At 37.4% G+C, this 14,312-nt stretch overlaps 1 protein-coding gene and 1 non-coding gene across 3 annotated transcripts; one reads left to right on the forward strand and one right to left on the reverse strand.

Annotated features, from left to right (window-relative positions):
• The first annotated feature begins 343 nt into the window (after positions 1–343).
• Positions 344–5,083, forward strand: LOC112720652 (ribonuclease III domain-containing protein RNC1, chloroplastic). 2 transcript variants are annotated; one of them, XM_025771678.3, is made up of 5 exons: positions 344–1,393; positions 3,380–3,581; positions 3,824–4,024; positions 4,129–4,215; positions 4,334–5,083. In XM_025771678.3, the coding sequence occupies exons 1-5, from the start codon at positions 582–584 to the stop codon at positions 4,649–4,651; spliced, it is 1,620 nt and encodes a 539-aa protein (XP_025627463.1). In that variant the 5' UTR covers positions 344–581; the 3' UTR covers positions 4,652–5,083. The 2 variants fall into 2 exon arrangements, with proteins under 2 accessions (XP_025627463.1, XP_025627465.1); XM_025771680.3 differs by lacking the exon at positions 344–1,393 and having other exon boundaries at positions 3,834–4,024.
• Positions 5,084–13,811: 8,728 nt separating this feature from the next.
• LOC112725208 (small nucleolar RNA R71) lies at positions 13,812–13,919 on the reverse strand. The gene has a single exon (XR_003164331.1). It is a non-coding gene; the product is annotated as a small nucleolar RNA R71 (small nucleolar RNA).
• Between the last annotated feature and the right edge of the window lie 393 nt (positions 13,920–14,312).

Raw genomic sequence — 14,312 nt, forward strand, 5'->3', positions numbered from 1 at the left:
TAAATTTTAAAAGCTATTTTATCAAACGTAATTGATGTTGATTGTGTTTATTAAAAATTATTTTTTATTTGATTTATCAGACATAAATACTATAACTTTTAAAGTTAATTTTTATAAGCTACTTTTGATAAATAAAAATTTTACCAACTAAAAAATAGACATAAAAGAGAGTAACTTATAAAAATTAATTTTTAAAAGTAAGTTATATAGTAAAGATGTAAGTTTATAATTTTTTTTTTAATAAAATTAAAGAGAGATTATAAAAATAGAACGTATATTTTGAATAATAATAAAATAATAAAAAATAACTATAAAAAGAATTATACTCACTCTTTACCATTCCAATCTATACACTAGGATGTCCATTTTTAAAAGATGGTTTTTTATTAGTAAGTAGGAAAGTAGACACGGGCACCTTATCCAGCTAGCGTCTTTGAGTCCAGAATTGCCAGAACCCTGCAACTCAGCGTAAAACCCTCTTTTCTCTTCCACTCTTAGCACTCATAAAGTTTTCCTTCTAACAGTAATCTAACAAACAAACCGTCTCAATGCTCAATCGATAACTTCCCTCATCTTCTCAAATGGAACTCACTTCCTCTTTCATACTCTCCCGCAATTACTCTTTCTCATCCTCCCTCTCCCCATTACAAACCAACAACCCCAAAGTACCCCTCATTACTACCACCACCACCACCGGCAGTCCCCATTCCCTCCGCATTATCGCCGTTGCCAACGCCGTAAATGACCCGCCCCCACAGAATCCGCAACCTCTTCCTGAAAACAGCCCCCAGCGGCTCCTGAAGGAGCTCGCGGAGCGCAGGAAGATAACATCCCCAAAGAAAAAATCTCCGCCAAGAAGGTTCATCCTGCGTCCCCCACTAGACGACAAAAAACTCGCAGAGAGATTCCTCAACAGCCCCCAACTAACTCTCAAATCATTCCCCTTACTCAGCTCCTGCCTTCCTTCCAGGCGCCTCAACGCCGCCGACAACACGTGGATCGACGACTGCCTTCTAGAAGCCAAGCAAGCCTTGGGGTATCCTCTAGAACCTTCAGCTTCATTGGATGACGATAACCCCGCGAAGCAGCTCGACACTCTGCTGTACCTTGCGTTTCAGCACCAGGGGTTCGAGAGGTCCCGTGCGAGGCACGTGAGGTGCGGGCACTCGAGGCTGTTCTTTCTTGGGCAGTACGTGCTGGAGCTTGCCTTTGCTGAGTTTTTTCTTCAGAGGTATCCGAGGGAGGGGCCGGGTCCGATGCGTGAGAGGGTGTTTGGCTTGATTGGGAAGTCGATGATGCCGCGGTGGATTAAGGAGGCGAGTTTGCACAATTTGGTGTTCCCTTTTGATGATATGGATAAGCTTGTTAGGAAGGAAAGAGAGTCACCGGTCAAGTAAGCTCTCTCTCTCTCTCTCTCTCTCTCTCTCTCTCTCTCTCTCTCTGAGTCTTGGTTATACTACATTGTCCCTTTCTATGCTATTGTGCTACTATTTAACTATCATCATTCGCTTTGCACTATGTTTGGGAGTTTCGAATAGAGGAATAGAAAAGTGTGATGTAGAGCCAGTTGCTTGTTTGGGAGTTTAAGACAGTAAGGGAAAGAAAATTAGATTCATTGTCTGGGAGTTATGTAATTGATGAATGGAATGAAAATCACAAAATCATTTGAACCCTTGCTAACTTGCTTACTGCAATAGCTTTTTACCCCTCCTACTCCGACTGCCACCTTATGAGAAATCAAAGTCTTTGGGTTCCAAAAATCCCCAGGAGTATGGCAGCAATGATGAAATTTAAAGGAATTGACAGACAGGCATTAGGGAGTGTCAGGGCAGTCTGACCGTCTTCCTGGTCGTGTCTGGCTGGCTAGGACAGGCCCCTGGTCGAGTTTGACCAGCCAAATTGGCCTTGGCACCCCATGGTTGTGTCTAGCCCAGACTGAGTTTGGCTGACCAGACTAGCCCTGACCAGCACGCAACGACCCACTCTCGCCACTAGAGCAATTTACGACAGCCAACAGCCAGCCAAGGAGAACATAGTGAAATGCAATACTAGAGGGCTAGGCCCCCAACTGCTATTCGGCAAATGAGTGGTGGGCACACACATCGCTTCATCCGGTGTACACCAGTCCCTTCAGTCCGCAATGATCCTTGAATATCCGGGGGACTGTGTGCCTTAAACTTGGTTGTACTCATAACCGCATTAGGTCTCCGAGGTGAACAGCCTCTGGTCAATGGAATTGTTAGATAAATTAGTCAATTGGAAGTAATAACAGTAGCAATGAGATTTGAAGCATAACTTTGTACATGCAACTCAAGCCTCATATCGCTGGACTTGTCCAAGTTACTTATCTGGTTAATTTTCTCAAATGCAAGACTTCTACGACAGATGTTTTCATTTAGAAATGAAGTGAAGCAGAATGCAGTTTCAACAGTGAAATTGTGTTTATGCAAAGTGGTATTTTGACTTGCTGGTCAATAGATTAGTATCCTCTTTGGTTAATGATACAAAATTACATGATGGACCTTATGTAAACAATGATGACTATGTGATAGTAGTATAGTTGCTTTTGTCGTTTATTTATCCTATGAGAGTGCCTTGTCTGCTTTTGTCTTTTATTTCTCCCATGGGAGTGCCTTGCCTGTGAATGTACTCTGTATTTTGAAGTTGCCGCAGTTTTGCTGATGGAATAATTATTTTGATTGATGTAGAGGACTTTAGTCTAACCAGCACACTAGAATTCTACTAAGAGGATATGCCCTTATTCAAGTTTAAGAACATCCCTGCATTCTCACATGGGGAATGCTTCTTGATTGGTACCCATGACTGATGAAATTGAATTTGATTAATTAGGGTAACCTAATAATTTCTTCTCATGAATGAAGCTTGTGTTTTTAGGTGCTTGGAGGATGCTAAATATATTTTCTCTTTTATTTTCTGTTTTGGTGTTTCTTTTTTATTATTTATTTATTAGCTTCAAAATAGAAGCTACCTGTGTAATCCAAAGCTAGATCCTTGTAATCTTGGATAACTAATGTAAATAGATGTTATTATTTGTAATGGTACCCATGACTTTGTGGCATCGGCATGAGACATTGACTTTGTATGTCTATCTGTTGCCATCTTCCTTTCAAGACCATGGTGTTACAGCTCATGGTTTGTAAATTATAGACATATGAGTCTTACAATCAAAATGATAGTATGGTGAAAAGAGAAACCATGCTGAGTGACAACTCCAGAACCCCCAGTTTTCTTTTTTATTTTTTATTTTTTAAATTTCTCTTTTTGGACCCATCTTAATCAATGGAATTGATCTTTAACATAATATGTTACTGAAGTGTATTGTTCACAGATTTTCTGCATTTCTTATTCCATTTTGTAGGTCTGTCTTTTGGGCTCTATTTGGGGCAATCTATTTGTGCTTCGGTATGCCAGAAGTATACCGTGTTCTTTTTGAAGTCTTTGGAATGGATCCAGATGCTGACTATTGCCAGCCCAAACTGCGTAGACAACTCGAAGATGTAGATTATGTGTCTACTGAATTTGAAGCCAAGATAAGCTGGCAAGACATGGTTGCCTATAAGGCAAGCTCTACAAACCTTTCTTTCTTAGCGTTATTTGTTTTAACAGTTAGCATGCAAAAACCTAGAGATATTATGTAGATATCATAGCTGTTAAAACTTGGACTAGCCGAATTATAAATTCAATTCTGTTTCTACGCACTACTGTGCTGCCAAATATACTAGCAAATTTCTTGGCTTATTATATAAATCTCATCTGTTACTATTAGGAGACAAAGCAATGGTGTTAACTGTTCTGCGTTCAGCCTCCTGCAGATGCCCTGTTTGCACATCCGCGGTTGTTCAGAGCCTGTGTTCCCCCAGGCATGCATCGGTTCAGAGGGAATATATGGGATTATGATTGCAAACCAAAGGTTATGCAGACCCTTGGATATCCACAGGAAATGAATGATATGACTCCAGATATTACCGAAGCCCGGAACATAGAGCTCGGACTTGGATTGCAGGTAGAGCTATATTGTTGCATCTAATGCCTTCCCTTTATCCCGACTGGGGTTACTGCACTCACGTTATGAGGTCTGACCTTATTGAATTCGTTGTTGAACTGCAGCTATGTTTCTTGCATCCATCAAAGTACAAACTTGAGCATCCTCGATTTTGCTATGAAAGATTAGAATACCTTGGCCAAAAGATACAGGTATTTCATTTGCCACACTCTGGTTTCACTATTGAAATATATAACTAAAACTTTATGTTGTTGTCTTCAATGCTTACGATATAATCTTTTTCCATTTTTATTCTTGAATATTGTACAGGATTTGGTGATGGCTGAACGACTGCTGATGAAGCATTTAGATGCTCCTGGGCTGTGGCTACAAAATAGGCACCGCCGCCTTCTTATGAACAAGTATTGTGGAAGATATTTGAGGGCTAAACATCTTCACCATTATATTATATATGGTGAAAGTGTTCAAGATAAGTACGAGCACAATCGGCGACTGAGAAACCCAGCCAACACAGCAGTTCAACAAGCTCTTCATGGACTTTCATATGCTGTTTATGGGAAACGTGATGTGAGACGTCTGATGTTTGAGGTTTTTGACTTTGAGCAAGTCCAACCTCAAGAAGTCTAAAAAATGAAGAGATAGTAGCGAAACGAGGATAAAGGAACCTTCTCCTTTTCCTCATCCTTCGCCATTTCTTTCTTCCTTTACATTTTCTCTCGTTTTATTCTTTCACTTCATTTAGGCCATACCCTGATATTTTATAATTCACCTCCTAGTCCTAGTGATTTCTGAGTTATTTTGAAGTTTCCTTGGTGTATATAATAATTGTATATTTTCTTTTAATCAATTTTGATGGTGCGGCCTATACAATGAAAAAATGCATTGAGATGAGGATACATGTGACTATTGTTCCGTTGCATAATGTCTGGTTGGTGGAGTAAGGCTGCCCTTGGTTGATGTATATTCGTAAGACATTACAGATATGGATACAAATTACTAGTGTGTATATATATTGTATTTGATAAAATATTGAATTAAGATACAATAAAATTGTGAAAAGTCTATATTGTCCTTCATAATAATATTTCTTTTGGGAAAAATAAGATATCCACCGTTGCTATCCCCATCTCTACCATCATAGATTCATCCGGTACACATTTAGCCAGAAATCAATAACCGAAAATTGAGTAATGGAAGAACACCATTTATTTTTCAAAAAAAGGAAAACAAAAAGGAAGAACACAACATAGGAGAAAAACGACAAAGATGGGAGGCGGCAGAGCCGGAGCCAAAGACGGAGGAAGAGGCGACCAAGGGGGGAGGAAGATGAACACAGATATGAGGAAGAGGCGAGGTAGAGAGAAGGCATTGGAGGATTGCTAGAGGCCAACATGAGGAGGAAAGGAGAGAAGAGCACAAAGGGGAGGCGAAAGCGCACGAGCAGACCACAACAACGGCCACGAGGGAGGAAGAAAGGGCAAAATTAAAATAAAAGAAATGAGGATAAAATTGTAAAAATGATCTGTCTCTATTCCAAATGTTGTGCTTCAACTTATCGCTTTTTAATATTGATATTGGACCCATGCTGGTGTATGAGAATGATATGGGGGTGGGAGGTGTCTAACAAAAATGTGGGTTCAGGGTAGTAGGAACTCGGACTCTTCGAGGACAGCAAGCAAAACCCACGGTCCGATTTCTTTGTGTTTGTATCTGCTTGGAGTGGAACTCGGACCCTCCGAATTGCATGCAAAATTCTTCCTTGTGATATCGTTGGGTCCGATTTTATGCATACGAATTTTCATCTCTCACCCAAACAAATCGGACCCTTCGATTTGTTACTAAAAATTTAAAATTCAAAGAAAACGCAGGGTCCGATTTCCTTCTACCCACACTGACAAAAAACCTGTCCCACAAATATGTCTGTTTCACCCCTAAACCATATCGGAGCAAAGCACACACATGCCCCCATTTCCAAAAAATTGAGCCTCAACTTATTAGAGGTACACTGAATACATATCATTTGTGTCAATTTGTGTATTACCGTTTTTTTTTTAAATTTATGTCTCAATAACTAAATAATGGATGTGTGTCAATGGATGTATGTCAAGGTGTCTATGTTTTGGGTGGACACACCCACTAACCAAATGGATGCTAAGTGAATAATAAAAACATTGGTGTAATCTACCAGAATAGTGAACTAGGAGAATTTATGTAATTATGAGAAGCACAACTAGTTTGTTAACAACTTATTAATTATACTACATATTTATGGAATTCTCTAAAATTTTCATGATCTTATTTGATAAAAGTAAATATTTAGGTATTATGATGGAGAAGTATAGAAATAAAATAAATAATTCAAATACTATAAATATCTAGAATTATATCTAAAAAAATCTAAGATAATATCTAATACCTATAATGATTTATAATTTATGATCTAGCAACTTCTGAGGCCTATAAATAGGCCACCATACAACCATTGTAATCAACTAACAAACACATTAAGTCTCACTAGTCTTTGTATTCTCTTATTATTCCATTAATAATATAACTATCAAATTTCTCTAACTATTCATCTAAACTACTTCTTCATCAAAATTATCTTTGCTATTCTTGCTACAACATTCAAGTCCATAATACCCTATACTAACTTCAAACTATTTCATAAAACTAATAATGGTATCAGAGCTACATTTAGCTATTTACTAGGCATAGAATCTTTCTTCCTATCTATCAACTACACATATTCACCACATTGTAATCAACTCAAACAAATTTCTCCATAACCATGACTATCTCAACTATAAATATTTTCGTGCCCTTATTATCAGAAGACAATTATGAGGATTGGCATTCTCAAATAAAAACCTACAAGCACAAGATTTGTGGGAGTTTTTCACAGAGGGTCACCATGCCAGAGAATCAAGCAGCACTTTTCGCTGCAGAAAAGAAGAAATTAAAGGAAGATCAAAAAATAAATTATATTGCTCTATGCTTCCTCTAACAAGCTGTGACGAAGACAATTTTCTCAAGGATACAAAGAAAATCGCCAGCTAAGGAAGTATGAAAAAATTTGGAGTAAAATTTCAAAGGCGACATAAAGTGCTGCAATTATAAAAGGTTCGGACATATGGAGAAAGACTGCAGGATGAAGATCAATCATCGCACTAACTTTTCTGAAGCAAAGGAAGGAGAAGAATGTCTCTTCTATGCATCCTCACAAGAAGAGTGCAAGAAGAAAGATGACATATGATATCTCGAGAGTGTCTCTAGTAATCACATGACAGGTGATCAAAGCCTATTTAATGATATCAACAAAACTGTTCGATCAGGCATTAGATTTGGAGATGGAACAATCGTGTAGGAAAATGACAAAAGTACAATCAGCGTTAACACCAAGATAAGAACTAAGAATATCCATGACGTTCTGTTAGTTTCTAAACTTGCTCAAAATCTATTTAATATTGGACAAATGATGGAGAAAAGGATATTATTGAGTTTAAAGACCTAATAACAATTGATAGATGATGACTGAATATTATTATTATGTTAAAAGTCCAATTGTGTGTGTGATTGTTTGTTAATTGTTCAGGAAATTAAAATAATCAAAACTGATCCAATAAATAAGTTAACACAGCCAAAGAAGTGACAAGTTAGTGTGCAGAAATTATATATGGATCAAAAGAAGGTATAAAGCCAAACCCAATAAGGTAGAACAACAAGCAAAGACCTAACTGGTGATCCAAGCCCATTCATTCTCATGGATGCTAACTAAAGAAATAAAACTTCATTTTCATCTGAACCAAATCGAAGCCAACGAACCATTCTTTCTCTTCTCTTCGTCTCTCTTCTCTCTCACCCATGTGAAGCATTCCAAAAGTATAGCAAGAAAAGGAAACTATGCTTAGGGTTCAAATCAAGGATGAAAAAGTAGGTTACCAAAATCAAGAAAGAAGAAAAAAGTCAAAGAAGCTAGGACTTCAAGTAAAGATTACATCCAAAGGCTACATCAGAGAAATTTTTTCTTCTTTGTGCTTCATTGAAGATTATTAAAGAAACTTCCTCTCTGCATGCACTGAACTGGAAAGATCAAGAAGTTGAAGATTATGGAGCTCTGCTACATATCAACGGTCAAGAAAGAAACTTGGAGCCAAAGCACAAATGAATGGCTCAGATCCTTGAAGAAATTTGAAAAAGGATGAAAGAGAAGATGGTAGGTATGGATGCATGTATGGTTCAATTACTACTGCTACTCTATCTCTCTTCTGCGCCGCTGCTGCTGCTAATATTGGGAGAGAAGAAATCAAAGTTGTTGAAGCCAAATTTCAAACTTTGGAAGCTTTATTCCTCTATTAAAGGGGTAAACTGCCAGAGGTTGATTCAAGGAGTGAGAGTACAAAGTTTGAGTTTCCATAACTTACAAAGTATACCTTCTTCTTCTTCATGGTTCTTTATTGAATATTCAGCTTTCTCAGTTTATCTTTCTTTGTTTCAATAAAAAAGGAATTAATTTGAGGAATTAAGAAAAAGTCATTGAGAGAAAAGACAAAGAGAGTTAGACTTGGAAAAAATCCAAATATTTATTTCAGAAATTCTTTATACATTTTTTTGTTTTGTTTTCATGATCCTGAGAGAATTTTCTTACTAAGTTGGGTGAGCACTTAGCGGTTGAAAATCTAGGGAGTGTACCTAGTCAAATCTAGCTTGGATAGAAGCTGGGTTTGTCCCAGATAGAATTGGATTAAATCCTAGAAAAATTGGTATTTGTAATTATTAAAAGATAGTGAAAATTCCTCCATTATTGTGAGGGAGACTAGATGTAGGTCATATTGCACATGGTAGCTAAATTAGGATATATGGCTGTGTCACTCTTCTTTCTCTATTCTGATTTTGGTTTTATTCTCTATGAGACAAAATAAAATTGTCTCCTACTTATACTATCCAGCAAGACGTCACAGCAACTCTGCTCCCATACACTTTTGTTTGGGCTCCTCAATCGACAAGAGACAAAATAAAAGTGTTTCCTGAGTTCTCAACAAAAGCAGACTTAACAGATTCCTTAAGTTCCATCTAGTTTGAAGTAAAAGCAAGCAAAGTAAAAAGAGGCCTAGATTCAACCCTCCTTCTCTAGGCCACTGATAACTGAAGGGCAATCCAACAACAGACCTCCATTCTTTAATGTAAAAAATTACAACTAATGGAACGGAAGAATGAATATCTTTATGCAGTCTGTAGATTACAACATTTGGAAGATCATCTTGAATGGTCCACAAATTCCAACGAAAACTAATGTTGAAGGAGTTGTCACTCCTAAATAAGAAGCAAAATGGAATGACGAAGACAAGAAGAAGGTGGAGTTAAATGCCAAAGCTATCAACATGCTAAACTGTGCCATCAACTTGTGAAATATCGGAAGGTATCTACATGCAAAACAGCAAAGAAAATCTAGGATTGACAAGGATTGATAAGCTGAACAAGTAAAAGAGACAAGGATTGACAAGCTGAATAAAGAATATTAAATGTTTGCTATGAAGAAAGGAGAAACCATAGATGATATGTTCAAAAAGTTATCTGTCATCATAAATAGCTTGGATGCTATGGGAATAATTCATTCTGAATAGATGCTTGTGAGAAAAATTTTGAGAAGCCTAACCAAAGAGTGGGAAACCAAGGCTACTATCATCTTCGAAAGTAGTAACCTGAACAAAATAACTTATGATGAGTTGAGAGGAAAGTTACTTGCTTATGAAACTACACACATGAAAAATGACACAAAAAAGAAAGGAGTGGCACTGGAATCTTGTGTTGAGTCATTTGAAGATGATTCTAGCAACAGTTTATCAGATGACGGAATTGTATTTTTTGCTAGGAAGCTAAGGAGACTAATGAGACAAAAAAGGAGCAGAGAAGATAGCTTGAAGGAATCAAAGAGAGACATTAGCAAAGTCATCTGCCATCATTGTAAGGAGGCTGGACATTTCAAGTACGATTGTTCTAAGTTTAAGAGAGAAGACAAGAAAAGGAAGGATAAGAAAAAGGTGATTATACCTTCATGGGAAGATTTGAAAAATGACTCTAAAGAAGATAAAAAATTTGACCACAACTCTCAAGCTTGTCTAATGGTTGATCACAATCAAGATGATGAGGTAACCTATTTTGAACCTACTAATGATGAACTCCATCAAATAATTGATGATCTAACTGAAAAAATTAGAAAATTTCTGAATCAATACTATGAACTTGAATCTGAAAATGATATTTGAAGGCTAAAAATTCTTACCTTAAAAAATTGAAAAAAGCCAAAAATTCTGTTAATCTCATTGAAGAAAACAAACAGCTTAAAACTAAAATTAAAAGTCTTAAAGAAAAATATTGACACTGTCTTTTTGGATAGCATTGAAGAAAATGAAAGGTTGTACAAAGTGATTAAGGGTTTAAATCAAGATATAGCTAAATTTGCTCAAAGTTCTGAAAACTTAGACAAATTATTAGCTAGTCAAAGACCTCTCTTTGAAAAAGATAGCTTGGGGTATGATGACAAATCTAAAATTATTTTTGAAAAATCATGTTTAAAAAATGAAGCCTCAACGTCCAAAAAATAAAATATTTCAAACCTCAAATCACTTTAAAAATTCTGCAAATAAAAACTTTTGTCATACATGCAATAAATCTAGCCATTCATCAATTCAATGCTTCATCTTTGAAAGAAATATTGGAAATAAAGTTTATAAAGTGATTAGCAAATATAATGCTTTTGGACAATCAAGACGGTTTAACATCAAAGGATCCAAAATGATTTGGATACCTAAGGTCACTTAAAAGTGTTATGTAGATTTGCCTTGCATCTAAGAAGAAGAAGGACTTGTGGTACTTGGATAGTGGATGCTCAAGGCACATGAACGGAAAGTCCACATTCTTCATCAAGCTCAGCAAATACAATGGAGGCTTTGTGACATTCGGTGATGATGAAAAAGGGAAGATAGTGGTTGTAGGTAAGGTTGGTAAGAGTTTTTCTACCTTCATTGATAATGTATTCTTGATTGGTGGACTGAAACATAATCTTCTAAGCATTAGTCAAATATGTGATTTAGGATATTAGGTTATTTTCAAAAAGTTGTAATGCTTAGTTGTTTGTGAACAGTCGGGTAAAACTTTGTTCATTGCTAAAAGATGTAATAATGTATATGGTCTCACCTTAGAGGAACTTAAGAAACAAAATATAGCTTGCTTTACTTCTATGGAATTCAAGAAATGGTTGTGGCATAAGAAATTGGGACATGCTAGCATGTTTTAAATTTCTAAGCTTGTGAAAAAGAATCTGGTTAGAGGTCTTCCTAAGATCCAATTTGACAAATATATCACTTGTGATGCTTATCAAATGAGTAAACAAACTAAAAACTCTTTTAAATCCAAGGATGACATCTCTAACTAAGAGACCATTAGAGTTGTTACATATTGATCTTTTTGGTCTTACTAGGACCCAAAGCCTAGGTGGTAAACACTATGGCTTAGTAGTAGTTGATGATTATTGATGAGCGGATAATTTATACGCTTTTTGACATTGTTTTTAGTATGTTTTTAGTAGGATCTAGTTACTTTTAGGGATGTTTTCATTAGTTTTTATGTTAAATTCACATTTCTGGACTTTACTATGAGTTTGTGTGTTTTTCTGTGATTTCAGGTATTTTCTGACTGAAATTGAGAGACTTGAGCAGAAATCAGATTCAGAGGTTGAAGAAGGACTGCTGATGCTGTTGGATTCTGACCTCCCTGCACTCTAAGTGGATTTTCTGGAGCTACAGAACTCGAAATGGCGCTCTTCTAATTGCGTTGGAAAGTAGACATCCAGAGCTTTCTAGCAATATATAATAGTTCATACTTTGGCCAAGAATAGATGACACAAACTGGTGTTCAACACCAGCTCTCTGCCCAATTCTGGCGTCCAGCGCCAGAAAAGGATCCAAAACCAGAGCTGAACGCCCAAACTGGCACAAATACTGGCGTTCAACTCCAAGAAGGACCTCTACACGTGCAACACTCAAGCTCAGCCCAAGCACACACCAAGTGGGCCCCGGAAGTGGATTTATGCATCAATTACTTACTTCTGTAAACCCTAGTAGCTAGTTTATTATAAATAGGACATTTCACTATTGTATTTGACATCTTTGGTCTCAGTTTTAATCCATTGTTCATCCTAGGAGACTATTGATCACGTTTTAGGGGACTGGCCATCTCGGCCATGCCTGGACCTTTCACTTATGTAATTTTAACGGTAGAGTTTCTACACTCCATAGATTAAGGTGTGGAGCTCTGCTGTTCCTCAGAGATTAATGCAAAGTACTACTGTTTTCTATTCAATTCATCTTATTTCGCTTCTAAGATATTCATTCGTACTTCAATTTGAATGTGATGAACGTGACAATCATCATCATTCCCTATGAACGCATGCCTGACAACCACTTCCGTTCTACCTTCGACTGAATGAGTATCTCTTAGATCTCTTAATCAGAATCTTCGTGGTGTAAGCTAGAATGATGGCGGCATTCAAGAGAATCCGGAAAGTCTAAACCTTGTCTATGGTATTCCGAGTAGGATTCAATGAATGAATGACTGTGACGAGCTCCAAACTCGCGATTGCAGGGCGTTAGTGACAGACGCAAAAGGATAGTAAATCCTATTCCAGCATGATTGAGAACCGACAGATGAATAGCCGTGCCGTGACAGGGTGCGTTGACCATTTTCACTGAGAGGATAAGATGAAGCCATTGACAAGGGTGATGCCTCCAGACGATTAGCCGTGCCGTGACAGGGCATTGGATCATTTTCCCGAGAGATGACCGAAAGTAGCCATTGACAGTGGTGATGTATCACATAAAGCCAGCCATGGAAAGGAGTAAGACTGATTGGATGAAGATAGCAGGAAAGCAGAGGTTCAGAGGAACGAAAGCATCTCCATTCGCTTATCTAAAATTCCTACCAATGAATTATATAAGTATTTCTATCCCTATTTTATTATATTAAATTCGAAAACACCATTATCAATTTATATCCGCCTAACTGAGATTTGCAAGGTGACCATAGCTTGCTTCATACCAACAATCTCCGTGGGATTCGACCCTTACTCACGTAAGGTATTACTTGGACGACCCAGTGCACTTGCTGGTTAGTTACAACACAGGGATCCCTATACTGTGGTATAAAGGATCCATATTATTATTATTATTTTTTTCTGTGCCCTCTTCTTTGTCATATGAGTAGGAGCAAGGACAAGAATATTCTTGTTGAAGCAGATCCAGAACCTGAAAGGACTCTGAAGAGAAAATTAAGAGAAGCTAAATTACAACAATCCAGAGATAACCTTTCAAAATTTTTCGAACAGGAAGAGGAGATGGCAGCCGAAAATAATAATAATGTAAGGAAGATGCTTGGTGACTTTACTGCACCTAATTCCAATTTACATGGAAGAAGCATCTCCATTCCTGCCATTGGAGCAAACAACTTTTAGCTGAAACCTCAATTAGTTTCTCTGATGCAGTAGAACTGCAAGTTTCATGGACTTCCATCTGAAGATCCTTTTCAGTTCTTAACTGAATTCTTGTAGATATGTGATACTGTTAAGACTAATGGAGTAGATCCTGAAGTCTACAGGCTCATGCTTTTCCCTTTTGCTGTAAGAGACAGAGCTAGATTATGGTTGGATTCTCAACCCAAAGACAGCCTGAACTCTTGGGATAAGCTGGTCACGGCTTTCTTAGCCAAGTACTTTCCTCCTCAAAAGCTGAGCAAGCTTAGAGCTGATGTTCAAACCTTCAGACAGAAAGAAGGTGAATCCCTCTATGAAGCTTGGGAAAGATACAAACAGTTGACCAAAAAGTGTCCTTCAGACATGCTTTCAGAATGGACCATCCTGGATATATTCTATGATGGTTTATCTGAGCTATCAAAGATGTCGCTGGACACTTCTGCAGGTGGATCCATTCACCTAAAGAAAACGCCTACAGAAGCTCAAGAACTCATTGACATGGTTGCTAATAACCAGTTCATGTACACTTCTGAAAGGAATCCTGTGAGTAATGGGACGCCTATGAAGAAGAGAGTTCTTGAAGTTGATACTCTGAATGCCATATTGGCTCAGAATAAAATATTGACTCAGCAAGTCAATATGATCTCTCAGAGTCTGCATGGAATGCAAGCTGCATCCAACAGTACTCAAGAGGCTTCTCATGAAGAAGAAGCTTATGATCCTGAGAACCCTGCAATAACAGAGGTGAATTACTTAGGTGAA

Source organism: Arachis hypogaea, chromosome 11 (genome assembly GCF_003086295.3).
Source record: "Arachis hypogaea cultivar Tifrunner chromosome 11, arahy.Tifrunner.gnm2.J5K5, whole genome shotgun sequence".
Classification (NCBI taxonomy): Eukaryota; Viridiplantae; Streptophyta; class Magnoliopsida; order Fabales; family Fabaceae; genus Arachis; species Arachis hypogaea.

Bases quoted from the DNA above. Each gene is read 5' to 3' on its own strand.
- LOC112720652 (XM_025771678.3), top strand. From the start codon at position 582: ATGGAACTCACTTCCTCTTTCATACTCTCCCGCAATTACTCTTTCTCA. The intron at 1,394-3,379 runs GTAAGCTCTCTC...TCCATTTTGTAG, and splicing joins GAAAGAGAGTCACCGGTCAA to GTCTGTCTTTTGGGCTCTAT. The intron at 4,216-4,333 runs GTATTTCATTTG...AATATTGTACAG, and splicing joins ACCTTGGCCAAAAGATACAG to GATTTGGTGATGGCTGAACG.